A 21,919-nucleotide genomic window follows, 5' to 3' on the forward strand; every position below is an offset into this window, starting at 1 on the left:
CATATAGACAACAGGACACCCTCAATCAGGAACTATTTTTCTACAGTCAAGTGTAATACAATTTGAAGAGGGTGTGACTTGGGTATCAGGAGCACTAACTGGGAAAATTTTGAAGCGATTGAGGCATGAGGAGTTGAGAACATGTTAGAAAAAAATGATTGTGGGAATAAAAGAGATAATGTGAGAAACCAAGATTTTTCTCATCATTGTCCCCTACAGCACTTGACATTATACCTCAAGGACTCAACAAATGTGTGTTGAGTGAGTAGTTGAGTGAATGATACAAAAAGAAGAAAGTTCTTTTCAAATTTATGGGGGAAGCTATTGAAAAGCCTTAACTTTGTCTCTTGAACTCTCACCAGTTGACTCCCACTGACTATTATGGAGGCTTATTATATACCCAAGAAAAAAATCACTTGTAGTGTGCTTGGTCAAGCAGGAGAGAACCAAAATCACTCACTATTTCATTTTTTTCAGTAGTCTTAATTAAGTATTTGAGAGCATCAGAAAAAAATCTATTTGTCAGGTCAGTGTGGCCTTGCCAGCTTCTTTGAGAAAATAACATAAATTAAAAAGAAACTAACAGATGGTTCTTTAAATTGTGGGTTCAAGACCATCCAGAGTTAATTTTGAATTCAGCTTAGCATATATCAAATGAATATTACATTACCTTTGGGAGACTGATTATGTAAATTTTATATGTATATTCATAGCGACAAAGGTTGTAAACAGTGATGTTTTCAATCCAAACGATGATGTAATTTTAAACCAGCCTCCCTCCAGAAAGAAGAGACTGAGTATTGAATCCATCAATCATCCATGTATGGAAAGCAGCAGGAGGGGAAAAATGTAAATTGTTATCTTCTCACGACTGAGCGACTTCACTTTCACTTTTCACTTTCATGCATTGGAGAAGGAAATGGCAACCCACTCCAGTGTTCTTGCCTGGAGAATCCCAGGGATGGGGGAGCCTGGTGGGCTGCCGTCTCTGGGGTCGCACAGAGTCAGACAGGACTGAAGCGACTTAGCAGCAGCAGCATACCTATAGAGGATTTTTCAGTGATAAGTTAATGTGCAATTAAATTTCTCTCCAAACTTTAGCTTAATAAAATAATAAATAAATTGTATTATTGATGGCTTATATATAATTATTCCACAAATTGCAAACAAAAATCATCCCCAGTAAAAAAGGAATATTCTTAAATCTTAGATATGATCTTTAAAAATGCTATCCTTTGATAATGGAGACCATTGATTGAGCAGGCATTATATTTTGAGGTGATTATTTGATATCTCATCATTTCGTGTAATCAGTATATTGCAATTTCTCCTATATGGATGTTTTTCAGGATTTTGTGAACATGAAACATTTCCCATGACATCCTCAGCTATCTGTTACAATGTCCAGACCATGGCTGATCGAAGCCAAAGATCTTTCTTCTACTTTCCTTTTCTTCTACTTTCATTCTTAGAAATAAATCTTTTACCCAACATTGTTTATTCATCTCTATAAACAAGATCACATAATAAATGAATTGCAATCATCAACTCTCCCTCCTCTTTCCTTCATCAGAGGACACTTACTTTAACCAAAGGTCTGCCTCATTCTCTCTCATCCACCACTTTCAGTGTTCACCTTCATGTCTGGACCATAATAACTTCTTAATTTTTGAAGGTGCAAGGCCATGTTAGCTTACCTTTGATCTTATGCACTAAGATGGTGGGGGAGGAAGCAGCGAGGAGGGGTTGTACAGAAAATACTGGAAGGAAATAACACTTTATATTTAATTTACAACTTAGATTTTTGTCTCTTTCCTTACAATTTAAAGCTAATCCATAGAAAGGTAGGTAGAATTATATACTCACCTAGTATCACATAACTTTATACTTTAAGAATTCTTCTTACATTTACTTATTAAAGTGTCCTTTTTAGAAGCCATGCCACTGGAGCCTAAAACAACAGAAGAGAAACCATAGAAAATCCATGAAAAATTGGGCCACTTAGGAAAGTTATTGTTATTGATAACTTTGAGCAGGCATTATATTGTATATTGTATATTGAGCAGGCATTATATGTTGTATATTCACTTATACAACATATAAGTTGTATGAATACAACATAATACTGAAACAAGTCATTTTTAAATCATTTTCCACCATGGTTAATAAGAATAAAGGCTTGTAATAAACTCTTCTTCTCTTTTCCACCTTATCTTTATTGAGGAAAGCAAACAGAATGCATTTCAGTCCCCATAGAGTTTCAACTCTGAGTGATAATTAGGAGCCTCATATTTAGGCTTCTTATTTGTAGGTGGCGCTCAAATGCATGTTACAATTTATATCAAGATAACATCTGGGCTTCCCAGGTGGCGCAGTGGTGAAGGAATCCACCTGCCAATGCAGGAGATGCAAGAGACACAGGTTCAATCCCTGGGTCAGGAAGATCCCCTAGTGTAGGAAATGGCAACCCACTCCAGTATTCTTGCCTGGGAAATTCTATGAATAGAGGACCCTGGTGGGCTACAGTCCATGGAGTTGCAAGGAGTCAGAAAGAACTGAGTGACTGAATACGCAATACACAAGACAACATCAAGATAACTAGATGTTATCTTGTAAGATGACCTCTCATATTTCTCCTATTTATGGGTTTAGTGACCCATCCAGGATACTTGGCTAAAGCCAGCACACAGGTATCTGCTTTATGGGGCCGTGCTCCTTCCACTGCCCCATGCAGCTAGATGCCCAGCAGCAACAATAACCAGTCATAGCCAAAGACAGTTCTTCCATTGCAGAACGGTCATATCCATGTGCCTTTCAGCATGACGGCAAATTTATTCCCAGTTTTCAGCTTGAATGGAGAAAGAAAGGAGGCAATTCTGAGATGTTTACAGATGCCAAAACTTTGAAGTATTTAAAATGACACTTTTTAAGTGATTTTGACTATTCTGAGGTACAATGCTTTGAACACTGGTTAAAAAAAAAAAAAACAAACAGCAGTCACAGTGTAAAGTGCCTTTGTGATTATCACAAGTCACCACCAGGTCTCTTTTTGAGTAAATTTGAAGATTAAAGGTCAGTCCTTCAGTAAACTACCCCTTGATTTCCCAAGGGTTGCAGTGTTTCTCCAGCATTTCTGGGGCATTTCTCCAGATCTGCTCCCACCAAAGCACTGAGATCTGTAAGGCCCTTCAGGGTTATCACAGTCACTTTTTCCAGAGCTTTCCAATGGAGATGCACCTTCTAAAGCTCAGCGCGCCCTTTCACATCCTCCTGATTCAAGCAGACCAGTCATGAACATACTTAGATATCTAAGTTTTTTGTTGCTGAAATTATACATTTCAGATTGAAATGCATAGTGGAGAAAAAGGTTATCATCAGTCACAAGCAAAAATCTGAATATACCTCTACACTTCTCTCTCTCCCTTTCTAATCTTAGAAAATTTGAATCTGCATTTTCTCACCCCATAGTCCCCTCCCTCCATTCCCACATTTTAGATTTAATGGTAGGAATCACCATCCCATTTAAACTATGGTATATTATACATAATATATATTAATGCACACAGAGCAAAATAGTGCAGAACCATTTCTCATGTGAAGTGACTGAAGCCGGCCCCACCACCCCCCAAGGCAAATAAATAGGCTGGCCTAACAATACAAAAGGTTGCAGATTTTCCTTTCCTTGTTGCCATGCCAACCACTCATTGCTCTGGCTGCCATTTCCCCAAGCTCCGCAGAGGAGTGTGCAGAGCAGTTATTTAGCATTCAGGGTGGATCTGCAGAAAAGCACACGGCCTCACCACAAAGTGTCTGCACCTGGCGGCGCCGATGGACAAGGACAGAAAATGGGGATCTTTGCAATGTTTTCCTTCGAAAGGTTGGGCATCTGGGTCTAGAAAAAGTGAGAAAGACAAGAATTGCTAGAAAAGGCATGAGGTTTGTATTTGTCACGTTTGCTTTGTCCTGTGTGCTCTCTGTACCCTTTGAAGCAGGTTTGGAGTATTAGCTTCAATCATATGTGACTTGCCTTGTTGGTAAATAGAAGGGGATCTGAACCTAATTGGGGGCTGTCTTACCTGGACTTTATAATGAAGAACAGCCTCTCAACCTTGGTAAGGTTGCTTGCTTATAGCAGATATTGCTAAATACAGCTTAAAATGTTTTACAAATTAGAAGAAAAGATAGGTACCAGATACAGTTGTTTATTTAAATGTGCAATTGTAGGTAGTTCTTTCTATAAAAAAATTACCTTGTATCTTTCTTTGCTCTTCAGCCAGAATCTTAGAGTGGAATGTGATTGTTTGAAGCCAGTAATTATGAATCCAAATTTAAGGAAAACTTGGTTTCTCTTGACTCCTTTTAATTAAACCCAGTGACTCAACAAATAAAACCCATGATTTTATTCCTTGGAATTTTAATTGCCTACAAACACTTCAAGTTGTGAAGAGTAAGGCTTGATCTAACATAATATAATATTTTAAAATTAAGATTAATTTGCATATGCATTTACTCCCATTTATGTTCCTCCAGAAAATTCCTCCCATGCACTTGTGGAAATCATTCTCATTTCTTTATTGTCTTATTTTGGGTTAAAATCAGAACTACATCATAGACACTAATATATATATATATATATATATACACACACACACACACACACACACACATATATATATATAATTCTTTTTGGTCCACTGACACTTTGAAAAATTGTTTTGAATTTGAATCTTAATGCAACAGATTTGAGCTAAGGAGAGTTCAGAACTACTTGTAAAAATTACTCTCTCTTGTTTCTAGCGGTAAATATAATTTAATAGCATTGTATTTTTCACTTGAGCCTTTCTCATAATCCTATATTTTTTTCAAGACCTTATCAAATTTTTTCCTAATATGCTACCACATTGTATTATCATATTTTTCTTTCAGTGTATCCCAATTATTTGAGGTTTTTTAAAATCTCCATTTAGAGAAGATTTCTAAACAGTTCATAAAATCTTTTTTGTTTGTAGTGAATAGATGACAATAATCAGTCATGGAAGCCAGTCTTCCTGATTTTTTTTTTTGGACCCTCTAAGCCTATGTTTCGGTGAGGATTATGCATGACCTTTATATGTCCCTTGCTCAATTGCTAAGAATTCTCTCCTCCCAGAAAATAAAAGAGAAAAACCTTAATAGTAATTTGGAACAAATAAATTAACTAATATCTGGAGAATATTCTTCATCAGTCACTAAGGTGTGTTTTTGAAAAGTATGAGATATATATATATATAAATTTGATTATATTGCTTGCATATACCTGAGAAAACTGTCTGTCACTGTTTACCAATATCCCCTTGAGGGTTGGCTCCAAGTTTGGTTTTATCGCTACTGGGAGGTTAGTAGGTCAGGGAGGACCTAGCAGTCATCAACACCTCCCTCTTTTCTCCCCAAGCTACTTGAGATGAACCGACTTTCTGCTTCAGTGTATCAAGCCCTCTCATTCCCTCACACTTCACTGCACCTTAGCACATTACATAAAGCACTGCTTTGATTGTCAGGGGAGTCTGGAAATTCATACCAGGAGTAGATGAACAGAACGACGGGTGCTGCGTTGCAGACCTGGTAGTTTAAGCATGATCTGACTTGACATCATGACTCCTGGGAGGGTGCGGGGAAAGGACACCAAACCGCCCAGTGCCCTCCCTCTGTGTGACTCGCCTTATAGAATGAGTCATGGTTCAGCAACACTCAGAGAAAATAGAGTTCCAAACCCAGCGACGCTGATGAGCAGAGAAAGAGGGAAGCATATGTTCTAGGCTCTCATGGCAGCTTTTAACAAGTATGCAAATACCAGGTAATGCTAGTGTGCAAATGTTAGAAAGGAGAGTTAAATGTCCACTTTTACAATTGATTTCATCAGTGCTCAAACTTCAGAAAACATGAGGCAAAATGGGGACTAAGGGAGCAATCAACACATGATTCAGAGAAAAATCATGTGTAATAGAGATGATTCAGCCTCAGCACCCTGAAAATTAGATTCAATATTTTCAGTCCAGGTTTTGTGTTTGGAAACACAGGTCAAGGTAAGGCTGGGAGCTGAGCACCTCTGATTCTTGCATAAGTAACTCCAGCATGAGTAGTCAGTTCTCTATTTGAACTAACAATGTTCTCTTTTGCAAACCTAGTTAATTTGCCCAAGCAATCTGTTCTGGTTTCATTCAAATGCTGCATCATGAAACAAATGACAGAGGACTCATTTGAAAGGGTACATGCAACAGAAGAGATTATCAGAAATCCATGATCAAAGGTCCAGAACTGATTCATTTTATTCTCTCAAATGAATCTCTTCCTCTTTCAAATATCCCTGTGTACCATGTTTATGTCTTGCTAATAGCCCTGGGTGTTTATTAGAAGGACTGATGCTGAGGCTGAAACTCCAGTACTTTGGCCACCTCATGACTCATTGGAAAAGACTCTGATGCTGGGAGGGATTGGGGGCAGGAGGAGAAGGGGACGACAGAGGATGAGATGGCTGATGGCATCACCGACTCGATGGACATGAGTTTGGGTGAACTCCAGGAGTTGGTGATGGACAGAGAGGCCTGGCGTGCTGTGATTCATGGGGTTGCAAAGAGTTGGACACAACTGAGCGACTGAACTGAACTGAATAGCATTGATCATAAGTGTTTTGAGGTAGAAGCTGTGCTTCATTCATCTCCATGTCCCTTCTGGTATATAATGCAATGCTTATACTCCATAGTAGGTGCTAATAAATATTTTTGAAAGTGAGATAAAGAAGAGAGAACCTGAAACTATCACAACATTGTGAATCAGCTATACCCCAATACAAAATAAAAAGTTCATAAAAAAGAAAAAAAAGGAAGAGAAAAATTATTCATGTTCAATTTTGAGAATAGAAATTACATACACAAAATAGGGCTACAAAAACTTTGAATATATTTGTATAAATATTGTGTAAGCAACATATTTGTGGGAAAGATGATGTTAGCAATATTGGAACTAAAGAGGCAGATGAAGAAACATGGGAGGAGGCTGGATTCAGAGTAAAGACTGTAGAAGTGTTGACTAGCTCAATCAAGTTGGAATTCTGAAATACTGTTGTAAAGAGAATGTCATGGAGGGATATAGCAGAAGACTTGTTATGTTCTGCAAATGGGAGTGAAGATTTCTAGTGAAGAAAACATATCTTTGACTTAAGGTAGAAGTAAGACCTCTGATTAGAAATACAGTCTTGATGATGAAAACACCTGAACTGGGAAGAATATAAAAAATCAGGATACATGACCTTTATGAGACACATCCATAATCTAACAGCTAAGAAATACACAGATATTGAACAACTTTTCCTGTTCATTCTTGCAAAATAGAGTCTGGTGTAAGAGTTGGCCTCAATAGAAAATGATACTGAAATATCTTGCAAACAGAACTCTAAAATGCACACCTTTGTTGATCTTCTGGCTTTAAGGTGAAGATTGCCTCACTACTATAAATCAGAAGGCCACATAAATTTCACTTCTGACAAATGGACAAACTGGCTATTAAAGAAAATGGATGCTCTAAGTCATAGACTTAATTATACTTCATTAAAGGAATATGCTAGTATTGTCTTAGAGAGATGTTATATATCCTATTTTTGAAGCAATCTGATTGATATATCAACAATGTTCTTTTACACTACTTCATCTTTGAGTCTATAAAATTACTTGAAAATGATAAGTTCTTAGGTAATAAACAGCATTTCCCTATTGAATAACAGGGATATTTATTCACTAATTTTAGGAAAAATGTCTCAGTTTCAATCAGACACACTTCTCTAGTTTTCTTATTTTAAAAAATCTTAAAAGCTGCATGTAATTGAAGATTTTCTTTTCTTTTTGACATATTAAAAAGAAAGATGCTCGCATTTACATTTTCTAATTTTAATTATTTCAGTATTTAAAGGACAGTATTTAATTAAACTACTGTTAATTTTATAAGCAGTTTTAAAAATGAATCAGTTCTTTGGATACTTTTTCTCCTTGTTGCATTTCCATGCTACTATTCTTTATCTTAAGCTAAAGTGTAGATTTTTTTTCTTTAAAAATTATCTGTTGGTTTTTTTGAAAAACCAAGATTTATGACTAAAGCATTGGAAAGATTGGAATAAACCTGTTCTCCTGAGAACTTAACCAGAATTGATTTTTCTCAAAAAAAAAAATTGCACTAACTTGGCCTGTCTCACAAAGTATGTAAGTTCTTCCAGGCCAGTTGTCATCCAATTCTTCTGTCTTGATTGTAGTAAAAAAAAAAAAAAAAAAGAGAGAGAGAGAGAGAGAGAAATGAGTTTGAAGCAAGTACAGATGCCACTTTCAAAAGTTGCATTTTAGGAGAGGAAGTGCGTTCAATCAGGATAGCAATGATATCTGTGCTCTCGAGAATATTTGCCATCCCACCTTTGACAGTTTTAAGTCACCCTTGGCACCCACAGTTTGCCAGTATTTCTAGAGGTGTGCTTGCTATCAGGGAGACCCACTACACAGAAAGATATGGATTGAGATAAGTAAACAACACTGAAGCAAAATCATCAATGTAAAATTTTATTTCAACAGATAATTAGAGGGGATTTTCTAAAGTAGTATTTGTATGTTATTTGTAAATTTCTGAAGATTACTTTGAAATTACTGTTAATTGTTTTTGTTTATCTTAACATAAACTTTTTGTATCCCATAGTTGGAGAGAAATTCATTTAATAGGATGTTTCATGGAATGCATTAATCAATCCAGAATACAAAAGATATTTTTATTCTAGAATAATTTTTGGCATACATTTTTAAATTCTATTTAAGTCTTTGCTTTTTACTGTCATAATAGTATAAAAATAATGTTAGACTTGACACTTACTTTCTTACTTAAAAAAATTATCTTCTTATTTGCAAATTCTCTTGATTTTGCTACTCAGAGACCCTGGAAAAGATTCTTAACTATCAACAATTTTGCTTTTTGGAATTTTCCCAAAGAAACAGTTCTCCTTATCTTGTGTTATGGCTGAGCTCTAGTTAACAAACATTATTAAAGACTAAAAGAAGGATGACTCAAAATTATCTCTTTCTCATTTTTTGTTTTCTTTAATATCATAGCATTTTATTTTTCAGAATTTCATAATGTAATTAATTCCACTGTCCCTTTTCCTGCAGTATAATTGAAACATGGTTCTCAGGTTATATATATTCAGTTATAATTTGTAATGATAATTACCATGTGTACTTAGTGACTTAAACGTCTGCCAAGTCCTTTCAGGACTGCTATAAACAGAATATTTGTGAACAACATTTTATATAACTCCAGTGCTAAAAATAAAATAGGCAGTTGTAAAAGAGAAACACTTAAAATACTTACATTTCATGAGAGACTGACTAAGAAGAATCAAATAAGGTGGATGTTGTATATTATTACACATTCATTCTTATAACTATGTTAGAACTAGAGGCTTAAGCAAACTAATTACACAGAAGTCATGTTGGTCTGTTTGCTGTTTGAAGGTACACTATGATGTACTGTGACAAAAGCAATCTTCCCACCACATAGTTCCTAAATTCTGTAGGGTTCTAGGTCACAGGCCTCCAAAGATTTCAAATTATCACTTTGGGGATGAGATGGAGCCAACAAAATGTAGCTAAGCTGATGATTTTTACCTTTTTATTGTAACAGTTTTTCCCTAGATGAAATCTTTCAGTTTATAGAAGTAACTGGTAAAGACTTTGCTCAATGATTTTTTTCTTTTTTGGAATCGAGAATGTTTTTCCATTTTTTCATTGTGTTCCCTGTCTCAGACATTCCTGGTTTTGCGACTGTAGAAACAATAATTTCCCCATATGAATCTTAGACTCGTGCTGGTGCCCAAGTCTTTTGAGGTACCAAAACCAGATAAAACTTTGAAGACACAGATGGCCCTTTATGTGCATGAATGCTGGCACACGCATAGCTTCACACACACACACACAGGCATGTGTGCAAGTGCTGTTCCGCACACACAGTACATTTTGTATTGTTTATCATGCAGTTACTCTAAGGGTGAATTTTTTCAATCTCTCTTAGTTGTATTGATATTTCATCTCTTCATTAATGTTATTAATAATGTCTCCTGCTACATTCCTTTGTGTGATATGCTCAAGACAATACAGACAGTAATCCAATTTATCTCAAGTCTACAAGGAGTAGTACAATTGTAATGGTTTTGACAAAATGCAAAACCTGAGCATTACAAGGCTCTAAAAGCATTTTATCAGTTCCCTCAGTGCCTTAATTATTATACTCAATTTATTGATATTAAGCAGTTAGAAATTTTCAGAGAGCCATATTCCCCAAGACATTTCTTTCCCAAATTAATTTAGAATCAATAAAATATTGAAAGCTGATATAATTAGTAAGTGTTTACTATATGAAATGCAAACAACACTACAAATATGCACATATTACTACATTTAGATCCTCCAATACCACCAACAGCACAAACCTTTCATTAGAATATATAATTATAAAACTAAGCCATATTTGCTTGCTTTATTTCTTCTGCTGTACCCTTAAAACTAGAAGTGAAATTTTCCAGTAGGTACTGTTTTTGATTGGTGCTTTGCCTTTCTAATTACTTTTGATTCCATATATGTTGTTCTTAACTTGCAATATCCTTCTACTGATAACCATCTTAATTTACAAAGTCTTTCCCTTTGAGTAAATTAAACATTAGGCCAATTCTATCCAAGTTCTAAGAACTTCATTTGAGTAGATTAAATTGGCCATCTAAACAAGATTATGGATTTAAGCACATAATAGGAATAGGAAAAAAGGAAATAGGGAAAATTCTCCTATAGTCATACACTGTACTCCTAATCCTAGCCCAAGTGGTTGCAAATGCCTTTCAGAAGAGGACCATGTGAGTGACTGTGAATGTATAGATCAGCCAACATCTGTGGCCCTTACTAGGAAAATCTTAAAAAAACAAACAAAGAAAGAAAAAAACCATGTTCTTCAATGAGATTGTCCCACTTTCCAGTACAATTTAAATATAGGAACACCATGTCTTACTCATCTTCATAGCCTTGGTAATGACTAAGTATAGTTACATCATCTGGAGTGGGTACAATATAACTTAAATTTAAGTACCCTTCAGAATGAACTTTGTGCAGTCATGATTCCTCATCTTAAATACATTTATCTCCATAGACTAACATTACTGTAAAGGTGTTTTCCCTCATAAATGTATCCTTGTTTTAGTCAGTAAATCTTTGGAATTCATCTTTGAAAGAAAAAGCTGGTACGCAGAGATCTACAGCTGTTGTGTTGGCCAGGTGGCTAGGGTGACCCTTTGAGATCAGTGAGAATCTGATTAGGAAGGGATATGCCAATGCTGGCCTCCTTAATAAGTACTAAGGTGCCAGAGAAACAAACAAAACCACCACCACAACAAAAACCAATCTGCTCTTTTAATTTCCTTCAACAACCACAACAACAACCAATCTGCTCTTTTAATTTCCTTCATCAACAGTTGATCACGGGTAACAGCTTCAGAGAGACCATTCAGTCTCCAAATTAAGCTGGAGCAGAGGCAAGGAACTTTCCTTCTTTCCCTGTTTTTATGAATTTATCTAGGGTATTTGTTTAGCCGAGTGCTTCAAACACAGTGCTTTCCTTGTTGACTAGTTTCCATCAGCAGCAGCAATTAGCTTCAGTTTCCTAGGCAACCATTCTCTACCCCACTGAGAAAAACCTTTTCTTGACAGGAGCATTCTGTCTAAAATTGTTTTGTTTTCCTTCTTTCACAAGTGTACGGTAGGCTTACTTGTCATTTCTTTCAATATAGCACTATTATACTTATTATTCTTAAAAGCAAAAACACTTTATGGCTTTTATATTCCATATGGTTGAATTTATTGTCAACATCTCTTACTTTTCTCTTTACCTGAAAGAAATCAACAAAAATATATTCTCAGGCATATGCCAACTTGCTTGGATTTTTTTTGTTCACAGTGTAATCAGTGAGCCTTTACATATTCAAGTCATCTCAGCTGGTTGTGATGAAAACCCAAAAGGTACACATCAGACTTCTTTGTATACCAACAATGTCATATGTTGCTCGAACCAGGTTGGAATTGTCAGGGCCACTGAGAAAGTTTCAGCTCCATTGTTTATAAATCAAACAAACAATATAGATAGATTAATATAACAAAATAACTAAACCAAAAATAGGTGCTAAAAACAGGGCCTGACACTGGCAACAGAATTCGATGTGATAAAATAATGTGACCAGAAGTGCATAGTGGTGTAGCATGAATCAGCATCATGGAAAAAACTGGAGGACTGCAAACCGACTGTAAGTGCTGAATACCCCCGGGTTGGGAATATCCCCTGGAGAAGGAAATGGCAACCCACCCCAGTATTCTTGCCTGGGAAATCCCATGGGCAGAGGAGCCTTGTCACAGAATAGTTGAACACAACTTAGCAACTAAACAATAGCAACATGGTGTAAGGATAGAGTAAAGTTTACCTTATCGTTTTAGTTTCAAGAATAACTGGCAGGAGCCTGATACAGTCTGTTAGACAATGACCCAAAATTCAAGCAAGAAGATACTCACTGGGAAGAATGACAGAATTATCCTAATGTATGACAGAAACCGTTGTTCTTTACCTACATTTTGTCAGTCAAATGATGATAGTAGACTTGATGATAACAAAACTGTGAATGAGATTAAAATAGTAATATATAATTTAAATAAGCACTTTATACATATGTGTGTGTGTGTGTGTGTATATATATATATATATTTCATTTAGTTGTCCCAACATACCAAAAGATGAATATCACTTCAGTTCCCCTTTTTATATGGGGAAACTGAAGCTTAGAGAGAGTATTTACTTGCAGTTAGTAAGAGCTAAAGACAGGGTTTGATTTCAGATTTTCTGACACCAGAATCTACTATGATATAAAATATCTGTACTACACTGATATAAATCAAAATGATATTCTAAGGAGACAGTAAATTGCCTTTATCCATGATTTTGCAAGTTTTCCAACTTGGAAAATATGTTACTTTGTGGAATACATAATATTGACAGGAAATAGAAGTGCCTAGTGTAGCAACTTGTTTAATAACCTTGTATTGCAATATGATGTTTATTTATTATGTAGGAGAATGTAAATAGCTTAGCATCATGTCTCCAAGGTATTATCAAGTAGGTTTCTGTGGATGAGAGTATGTCTCAGTTTCTTATACCTATTTACTTCTATTGATGCTATATGCTTCCACCAATAGATTTACCCAATAACAAAAATAAACATGCTTTCCAGAATTCAGTTCAGTCTCCTGAGGACTGCTTTGATCCTCTTGTGAATACCAACCCCATGTCTGTTATTCAGAATATGTTTACAAGACAGACTTCACTTTTTTACTTGTACCTGTTTATCTCTATATTGATGATACAGTGTCACCTGTTGCTGTATTTCCTGGGTTTTAATCTTTAAATCCTTTATTTTATATAAGCCTATAAGCAATGGCACCCACTCCAGTACTCTTGCCTGGAAAATCCCATGGATGGAGGAGCATAATAGGCTAAAGTCCATGGGGTCTCAAAGAGTTGGACATGACTCAGAGACTTCACTTTCACTTTTCATAAGCAATAACACTATTTAAAGGTTATAAAATTGATTTAAAGAAGTTGTTTTTTAATGTTTTCAGTCTAGCTGATTTTTAGACAGATCATTTATCAGATCAGTTCCAAGTTATCCATTCATTTTGCTTAGGCATGACAAGACTTTATGGCCATATCATGAGCTATTTTTGTATTAGTTATAAAAATATAATGACACTGCTGGTAAAATTATACCAAGTTAATATTCAAATACTGTTTGTAAAGTTTTCACTGAAATTCAAAATCCCTGACATTAACAAAATAAAGAATAAAATGCATATTACACAACGTCCTTAAGATAATTTCTAACATAGACTAAAAATGTCCACTTCTGAAAATTTTAGATGTTCAAAAGAAACATAACTGATCCTTTCAGAATTTCAGATTACAGTAAGATGTAGTATGTTTTGAGCTGCAAGTTCAGTTCAGTTCAGTTGCTCAGTTGTGTCCGACTCTTTGCAACCACATGGACTACAGCAATCCAGGCCTCCCTGTTCATCACCAGCTCCTGGAGTTTACCCAAACTCATGTCCATTGAGTCAGTGATGCCTTCCAACCATGTCATCCTCTGTCATCCCCTTCTCCTCCTACCTTCAATCTTTCCTAGCATCAGGGTCTTTTCTAATGAGTTAGTTCTTCACATCAGGTGGCCAAAGTATTGGAGTTTCAGCTTCAACATCAGTCCTTCCAATGAATATTCAGGACCAGTTTCCTTTAGGATGGACTGGTTGAATCTCCTTGCTGTCTAAGGGACTCTCCAAGAGTCTTCTCCAACACCACAGTTCAAAAGCATCAATTCTTCGACTCTCAGCTTTCTTTATAGTCCAACTCTCACATCCATACATGACTACCGGAAAAACCATAGCTTTGACTAGACAGACTTTTGTTGGCAAAGTAATGTCTCTGCTTTTGAATATGCTGTCTAGGTTGGTGGTAACTTTTCTTCCAAGGAGAAAGTGTCTTTTAATTTCATGGCTGCAGTCACCATCTGCAGTGATTTTGGAGCCCCAAAAAATAAAGTCTGTCAGTGTTTCCACTGTTTCCCCATCTATTTGCCATAAAGTGATGGGACCAGATGCCATGATCTTAGTTTTCTGAATTAAGCCAACTTTTTCACTTTCCTCTTTCACTTTCATCAAGAGGTTCTTTAGTTGTTCGCTTTCTGCGATAAGTATAGTGTCATCTGCATATCTGAGGTTATTGGTATTTCTCCCAACAATCTTATTTCAGCTTGTGCTTCATCCAGTCCAGCATTTCTCATGATGTACTCTACATATAAGTTAAATAAGCAGGGTGACAATATACAGTCTTGTTGTACTCCTCTCCCAATTTGGAGCCAGTCTGTTGTTCCATGTCCAGTTCTAACTGTTTCCTCTTGACCTGGATACAGACTTCTCAGGCAGCTTGTCAGGTGGTCTGGTATTCCCATCTCTTTCAAAATTTTCCACAGTTTGCTGTGATCCACACAGTCAAAGGCTTTGGCATAGTCAGTAAAGCAGAAGTAGATGTTTTTCTGAAACTCTTGCTTTTTCAGTGATTCAATGGATGTTGGTAATTTGATCTCTGGTTCCTCTGACTTTTCTAAATCCAGCTTGAACATCTGGAAGTTCATGGTTCATGTACTGTTGAGCCTGGCTTGGAGAATTTTGAGTATTACTTTGCTAGCATGTGATATGAGTACAACTGTGTGGTAGTTAGAGCATTCTTTAACATTTCCTTTCTTCAGAGCAAAAGCAACACCTATTTGTGGTTGTGACTGGTAATGGAATTAAAGTCTGATGTTGTAAAGAGCAATACTGCATAGGAGCCTGTAATGTTAGATCCGTGAATCAAGGCAAATGGAAGTGGTTAAACAGGAGATGGCAAGAGGAAACATCGACCTTTTAGGAATCAGCAAACTAAAATGGGCTAGAATGGGTGAATTCAACTCAGATGACCATTATATCTACTACCATGGGCAAGGATCCCTTAGAAGAAATGGAGTAACCATTATAGTCAACAGAGAGTCTGAAATGCAGTACTTGGAAGAAATCTCAAAAACAAAAGAATGATCTCTGTTCGTTTCCAAGGCAATCCATTCAATATCACAGTAATCAAAGTCTATGCCCCGACTAGTAATGCTGAAGAAGCTAAAGTTGAAGACCTACAAGACCTTCTAGAACTAACACCCAGAAAAGATGTCCTTTTCATTATAGGGGACTGGAATGCAAAATTAGGAAGTCAAGAAATACCTGGAGTAACAGGCAAATTTGGCCTTGTCAAGATCCATGTTAACTCTCAGTGAAGTACAATGAATAGTACTTTATCAATTTATGCACAATCTGTATTCATCTTTAATCATCTGAATGACTAAATCCTACTCAAAATTTTATATGTATAATGTTTGGAAGGAAAAATTAACAGCAAAAAATTAGAAAGTAAGAAAGGGAATAAGAATGTAGAACAAGTAAGCAATGAAGAATTAAAATGTAGTCTAATCTTTCATCACAAAAAGAATGTTTCATGTTGCTCATTGTCCTCAGCTGTAGATAAGGGTTATCATGCTTCTAGAAACACTGTCTAGAAGACCCTCCATAATTGGGACTTACTGGCTGAATCTAGAGCAGGTAGTAGCCCAGAGCCTACACAGCCAAAGAAGTTTGTATGAAGCCAGAAAATAAATAAGTTACATCCCTCCAGCTTTGTCTAGGGAAAGAAAGCAACAATAACAACCAGAAAAACTGGCCATCAACATAGGTAATCACAGAGTAATCATACTATCCTATAATTCAACATAAATAGCCTCATTGGGCTGGAACTCTTACTGCATATCACCATTGCTGTTTCTTTAAGTAGAAATATAAAAGTAGAAAACTCAGAACAGTGTATGACTGAGAGAAAATAAAAACATCTTGGTGAAGAACTAGTGGGAAATCTTTTTATTTGAGTTCTTGATGTTCCAGGCCTGTTGTATATTTGAGTTCCTCACAACAACCTGTGAGATGGGTATTACTATCATTTCCATTTATTTTGGTTGAGGAATTGAAACTCAATGAGTTTGAGTAAAATTCCAAAGATGAAGTAACTAGAAGGTAGCAATGCTGGAGTTTATGCTCACACATCTCTGCTTTAAAGTCCATGTGACTTTGTCTAATGTATACCATAAAAGATGGTAATACTCTAGATAGAAAGATATGATAGAAGGCTGGATGGATGGATGGTGGCATTTAATAAGTACTTGTAGAATGAATATATATATAATTGCATAATTAGCTATACTTATATATATATATATAATCACACACATTGTAACTTATCATTTTTATAGGTCTGATTTTTTGACTGTCTTCCTTTATCTTTTGTATATGTTTGACATGTTTACCATTAGTCTTCCCTGAACTTTACCTGAACCCTGAGTGAATTTGCCCCTGTTCCCAAAGCCAGGCTATAACGATAAGGCTCCCTCAGGAGATCTGCTGATTAGGCCTCCATTGGGAAAAGGCCATCCTTCATGGGGAAAGCTGCCATCTCTACACTGATTACAGCCTTTGCTTAGAGAAAGATTTTTAAATGACTGGACCATTTGAAACCCCTGAGCAACCCTATATTTGTGTTTTCCTGAATAAAGTGTCAAATTATAATAATATTAGAAAATACACTTATTTTCTGTTTTTAAAGTTTTAACAATATTATTTTCCCCAGAATGGAATATAATGTGTCATGAACTTGGTTCCCACACAGCCTATTTGATTATTCTAAAGTAGCATTTCTTATAATCTGTGAAATTCCTTTGTAAAAAAAAAAAAAAAAAAAAAAAGATCAGTTCTAAGATTGGGCCAAATTATTTTTTTTTTCACTTTCCTTTTTTTTTTTAATTTTATTTTATTTTTAAACTTTACAATATTGTATTGGTTTTGCCAAATATCAAAATGAATCCGCCACAGGTATACATGTGTTCCCCATCCTGAACCCTCCTCCCTCCTCCCTCCCCATACCATCCCTCTGGGTCGTCCCAGTGCACCAGCCCCAAGCATCCAGTATCATGCATCGAACCTGGACTGGCGACTCTTTTTTTTACTAGTTTTGATTAAATGCCTACAAATATAAAATCAACTTATTTAACCATGAAAGTCAAACACATTTAAGTTAATGTTCTTTGAAACAGCAAACCCAATAAAATTCAAATGTCCTGCTACTTTCCATCTAAATTAATATTGTTTTGCTAAAACTAAATTATCACTATAAAACATGTGGTACCAGCTGATATAGTGCATTTTACTAAAGTTGGCCCTGTCTAAACTGATTGGAGACAAGTTATGATTCAATTTTCCCTTTATTTATCTCTGTTTAGAATATTTTGAAAGCCTGTACAGTGCCTAAAGATGTCATTTGACCTACACCTCATGTAAATGCATTCTTTATTAAGTCCACCTGTGTTCTCATTAGCCAAGAATGTGTAAACTAATTCTCCATGGTGTCAGAATTATTGTAAATACACTCTCAAGCAAAATGACTGGTATAATTATGTAGCTCACTTGTAATTTGTTCACATAAATTAGCAGATATTTGTATTATTTTTATTGGACTGTCTTCCCAATTTAAACAAATTTAATTTTTTAACTACTCTCAGATCCTGGAAAATTCTTCAGAAAGTACAGAAGAATTTTGGAACCCCATTTAAGAAATACTGTTCTAGAATGCATCACAGTCTTAAGAATACAATAAATTATATAAATGGGGGGGTTAAGTTAGTAAATATAGTAACAGGATTACTTCTGAATTTGTGTAAATATTATGAACAAGCTTTTCATGTTGATTTTTCATCCTTTCAAAAAATTGTGTTAAAGGTCCAATCTGGATAAAGTTCAATGAGAGAAGCCTCGAGAATTGCAACAATGCCAGAGAGAAAATCCTTGACTTGGGAAACTACATAGTAGTGGAGATAAGGCTTGTGTACCAGCACAGTTTCACACAAGATATATTTCCTAAGCGCTATAAGGAGATACTAATAATGTGCATAGTGCCAACAGGGAGATGCAGGAATGATCCAGAGGATGCATTGGTTTTATGTATATCCCATTTTTGGAGTGTTTGTTCCGCCTCTCCACTGCATTCAGTTCTCCATAAAACACTTGGATGCTAGAAGTGCTAAAATTACTCTATTGATTTTTAAATGTCTGAATTTCATTGAAAGTTAATATATGTAAGTGGCAATTCACAAAACATAAACTAATTCTTTTTGTTATATTATTAAACAGTGTAGACAACAAAGAAGTGTCTCCAAGTGGATTTAACTTTCTGTGGCCCATTTTGCAGTATTCTTTCCATTGATAATGTCACTCTGGGAGAGTAGCCTTTCAACCCAGCAGCTTGGCTTTGTGAAAACATGCAGCCCTTCTTCCTCCTCTGTCCTCCCCACCAAATAGCACAGCAGTTACAGTGCTCCTATGATTACAATGCTTAATCCTTACAATGCTTTAATGATTGTTATTGTCACATATTTACCTGCAAAAGCTAAAATGGAACTAAAATGCTAATAAAATAGTACTGTCTCTGAGAAATAAAATATTCATCTTCTTGTAAATTATCTGTTGCAGTTTCTAACATAGTCTTCAAGATATATAGGTAGGTAGATAAATGATTAGATAGATAGATATTGGTCAATCATTTGTTACATAGTCTCCAAATATAATCAGGAGTAGCAATAGTGTACATTAGATACATGAATAGATAAGCAGATCTGAGAGTGTGTTTCCTTGGTTCATACCTTTAAAGGAGTTCATATATTTCCTTGAGTAATTCACACATGATTGCTAAAGAATTTTTTGGTTATTTTCTATTATTCCTTCTGTTGTTCTGTTTAAGAGGAAGAACATCATAATAGTTAGAAAACCTGGGTTCTAATATGTTTTGCCTCCATCAGCGGTGTGAACTTGAGCAAATCTCATAAATATACCCAGCCCTTGTCTCCTCATCTGCAAAATGGGAAAATTTAGACAAACTTCTCTCAAAGTTCTTTTAGCTCTAAAATTGTGTGATACTATGAATTAAATTGTATAGGTTAAAGCATCCTTATAAAGATGAATTGTATCTTTGCTACTTGATACTGTAATTATTCCATACTTGTTTTTCATAGTAAAGAAAAAGGATCCTTCATCATTGAAATTAAAATGAGTGCAAAGTAGACTAATTTCCTTGTGGTAGATTTTTTTTATAAATATGATGAAAAAATTCTGTAGAATTTTATCTCTAATTTAGAAAATATTTTTATTCTCAAAAGACTTCTTTCCTTTTTAGTTGATGATATATGGATCGTCATTTCCTGAATGTTTTCTGAGAAGGTTATATAAAATTAGCATTGACATGGTTCAGCAGATGCTGTGACAGTCCAAAAACTATCACAGTTTAATGATGAACCTCCCTCTCTAGCTTTTTAAAATGAAACTATTGCACCGCCTATAGGGCTTTCCTGGTCGCTCAGCAGTTAAGAATTCACCTGCTCACACAGGAGATGTGGGTTTGATCCCTGGGTTGGGAAGATCCCCTAGAGAATGAAATGGAAACCCACTCTGGTATTCTTGCCTGGAAAATTCCATAGACAGAGGAGCCTGGTGGGCTACAGTCCATGGAATCACAAAGAGTTGAACATGACTTAGTGACTAACAACAACAATTATACTGACTAAGCTGAATATATATTATATGGCCTTAACGATCTTTAAACCATCCACTATTGAGAAAAGGAGCAGCGCTTTAGAAAGGGACTATCTGATACATCATTTCCATGTATTCCACTCAAATTTTATCTTCCCAGGTTTTTCTTAATCTCTCTTGTTAATACTGAACCCAGATAGTGTTATTTAATCACAAATTCACATTTTGAAGCATCTTCCTATGATTTTAAATCATGGTATTTGTTCAGATTAGCATAGAAGAGTGTTTTACTGGGTATAAAATAATACATTGTTTCTGTTTATATAAACAGTTTTTTTTATTATTTTTGTTTAAACTGCCATTCAGGTTGTTTTCTTTAGTTTTATGTGCATTTCACTTAGCTCCCAGAATGCCAGCTCCTTGTGTTTTCTTTCTCTGTCTCTCTCTCTCTCTTTTTTTTTTTTTTGGTTTATGTGTTTGTGTGTGAGTGTTTATCTGCAACTTATCCTATTGCACTTTTTAGGGAGAAAGACTGAAATACAATTCTAATTGACTGTATTGTTTGATTAATTTTCCTCTTTGCCACCTGTTTTCGATGGCTCATTTTATTTTCTTTTGCTACTATTTATTACAGAGGAGGTGTCTGCAAGGATAGTTCAAGTAGTCACGGCGGAAGCTGTAGCAGTCCTGAAAGGTGAACAAGAGAAAGAAGCTCAGCCTAAAGATCAACCTCCTGCTCTGCCTTTAGGTAAATGAGAAAGTCTCAGGTCAGGGGCAGTGTCTGCTGCACCTCAGTCACAGGATCAAGTCTTCACATTCAAAGATAGGCCATATCTCGTACTCCATCTCTACTTGTGACATTCATCAAACGTCTCTGGTGGGATGCACTGGGACCTATTTTCACTTTTCTCAACAGGCTCATTGTGGTGTCTCAGTAGTCTTTAGGACAGTCAACTTATAATTACACTTTGCCCCTAAATTGCCCTTCATTTTTCTTTTCCAGACCACTAGAGATAGTTATTAAAAAAATAAAGCCAATGCACTTTGATGTCATGGCCCCCACTCTTAAGGAAAATGTTCTAATGCTTTAATTACAGATGATTATTTCCCTTTATGGGTTTTGGTTAATGATTGTCTATACTACAGTCTCTGGGGTCTCCCTGAAAAGGCTACCAAAACCTATAGCCAGAGATTGTTAGAATTATCAGTGGCTAGTACCTTATATGGGATACAATGATTGAATCCCACATGAGGTACTAGTCTTCACTTTGTTCATTTAAGGGCAACACATTAGCCCTCTGCCTCCATTGCAGGTCGAATGCCCTACAGGACCAAACAGGTAATATAATGGTGCTTACCAAGGAAAAGACTCTCAGCCAAGGGCTTGGTGCCCCTACTCTCAGTGGATAGATAGGTTCTAGATGTAGATGCATATACATGCAGAGACACATGAAAAGGAAATTCTCTTGCAATTCAACATATGCTTATTTCACAGGTATGTATAACTAACCCATATAAAGATGTGGTTTTTAAAGCCTAAAAATAGTATATAACTATTGTTCTTTCAGTCTTATGCATCTTTAATATTTGATTTTCTGATAAGCACTGCATTGTCTATTGAAAAT

General features: G+C 35.7%; 1 protein-coding gene across 44 annotated transcripts in view; it reads left to right on the plus strand.

Annotated features, from left to right (window-relative positions):
- MAP2 (microtubule associated protein 2) overlaps window positions 1-21,919 on the plus strand; it is a 297,992-nt gene that overhangs the window by 223,913 nt on the left and 52,160 nt on the right. For all 44 annotated transcript variants that reach the window (XM_061383252.1, XM_061383262.1, XM_061383242.1 and 41 more), the window contains one exon: window positions 20,929-21,042. In XM_061383252.1, the coding sequence (XP_061239236.1) occupies window positions 20,929-21,042 (114 nt within the window). The remainder of the gene's footprint in view (window positions 1-20,928; window positions 21,043-21,919) is intronic.

The sequence above is a fragment of the Bos javanicus genome, chromosome 2 (assembly GCF_032452875.1).
Source record: "Bos javanicus breed banteng chromosome 2, ARS-OSU_banteng_1.0, whole genome shotgun sequence".
Lineage (NCBI taxonomy): Eukaryota > Metazoa > Chordata > Mammalia > Artiodactyla > Bovidae > Bos > Bos javanicus.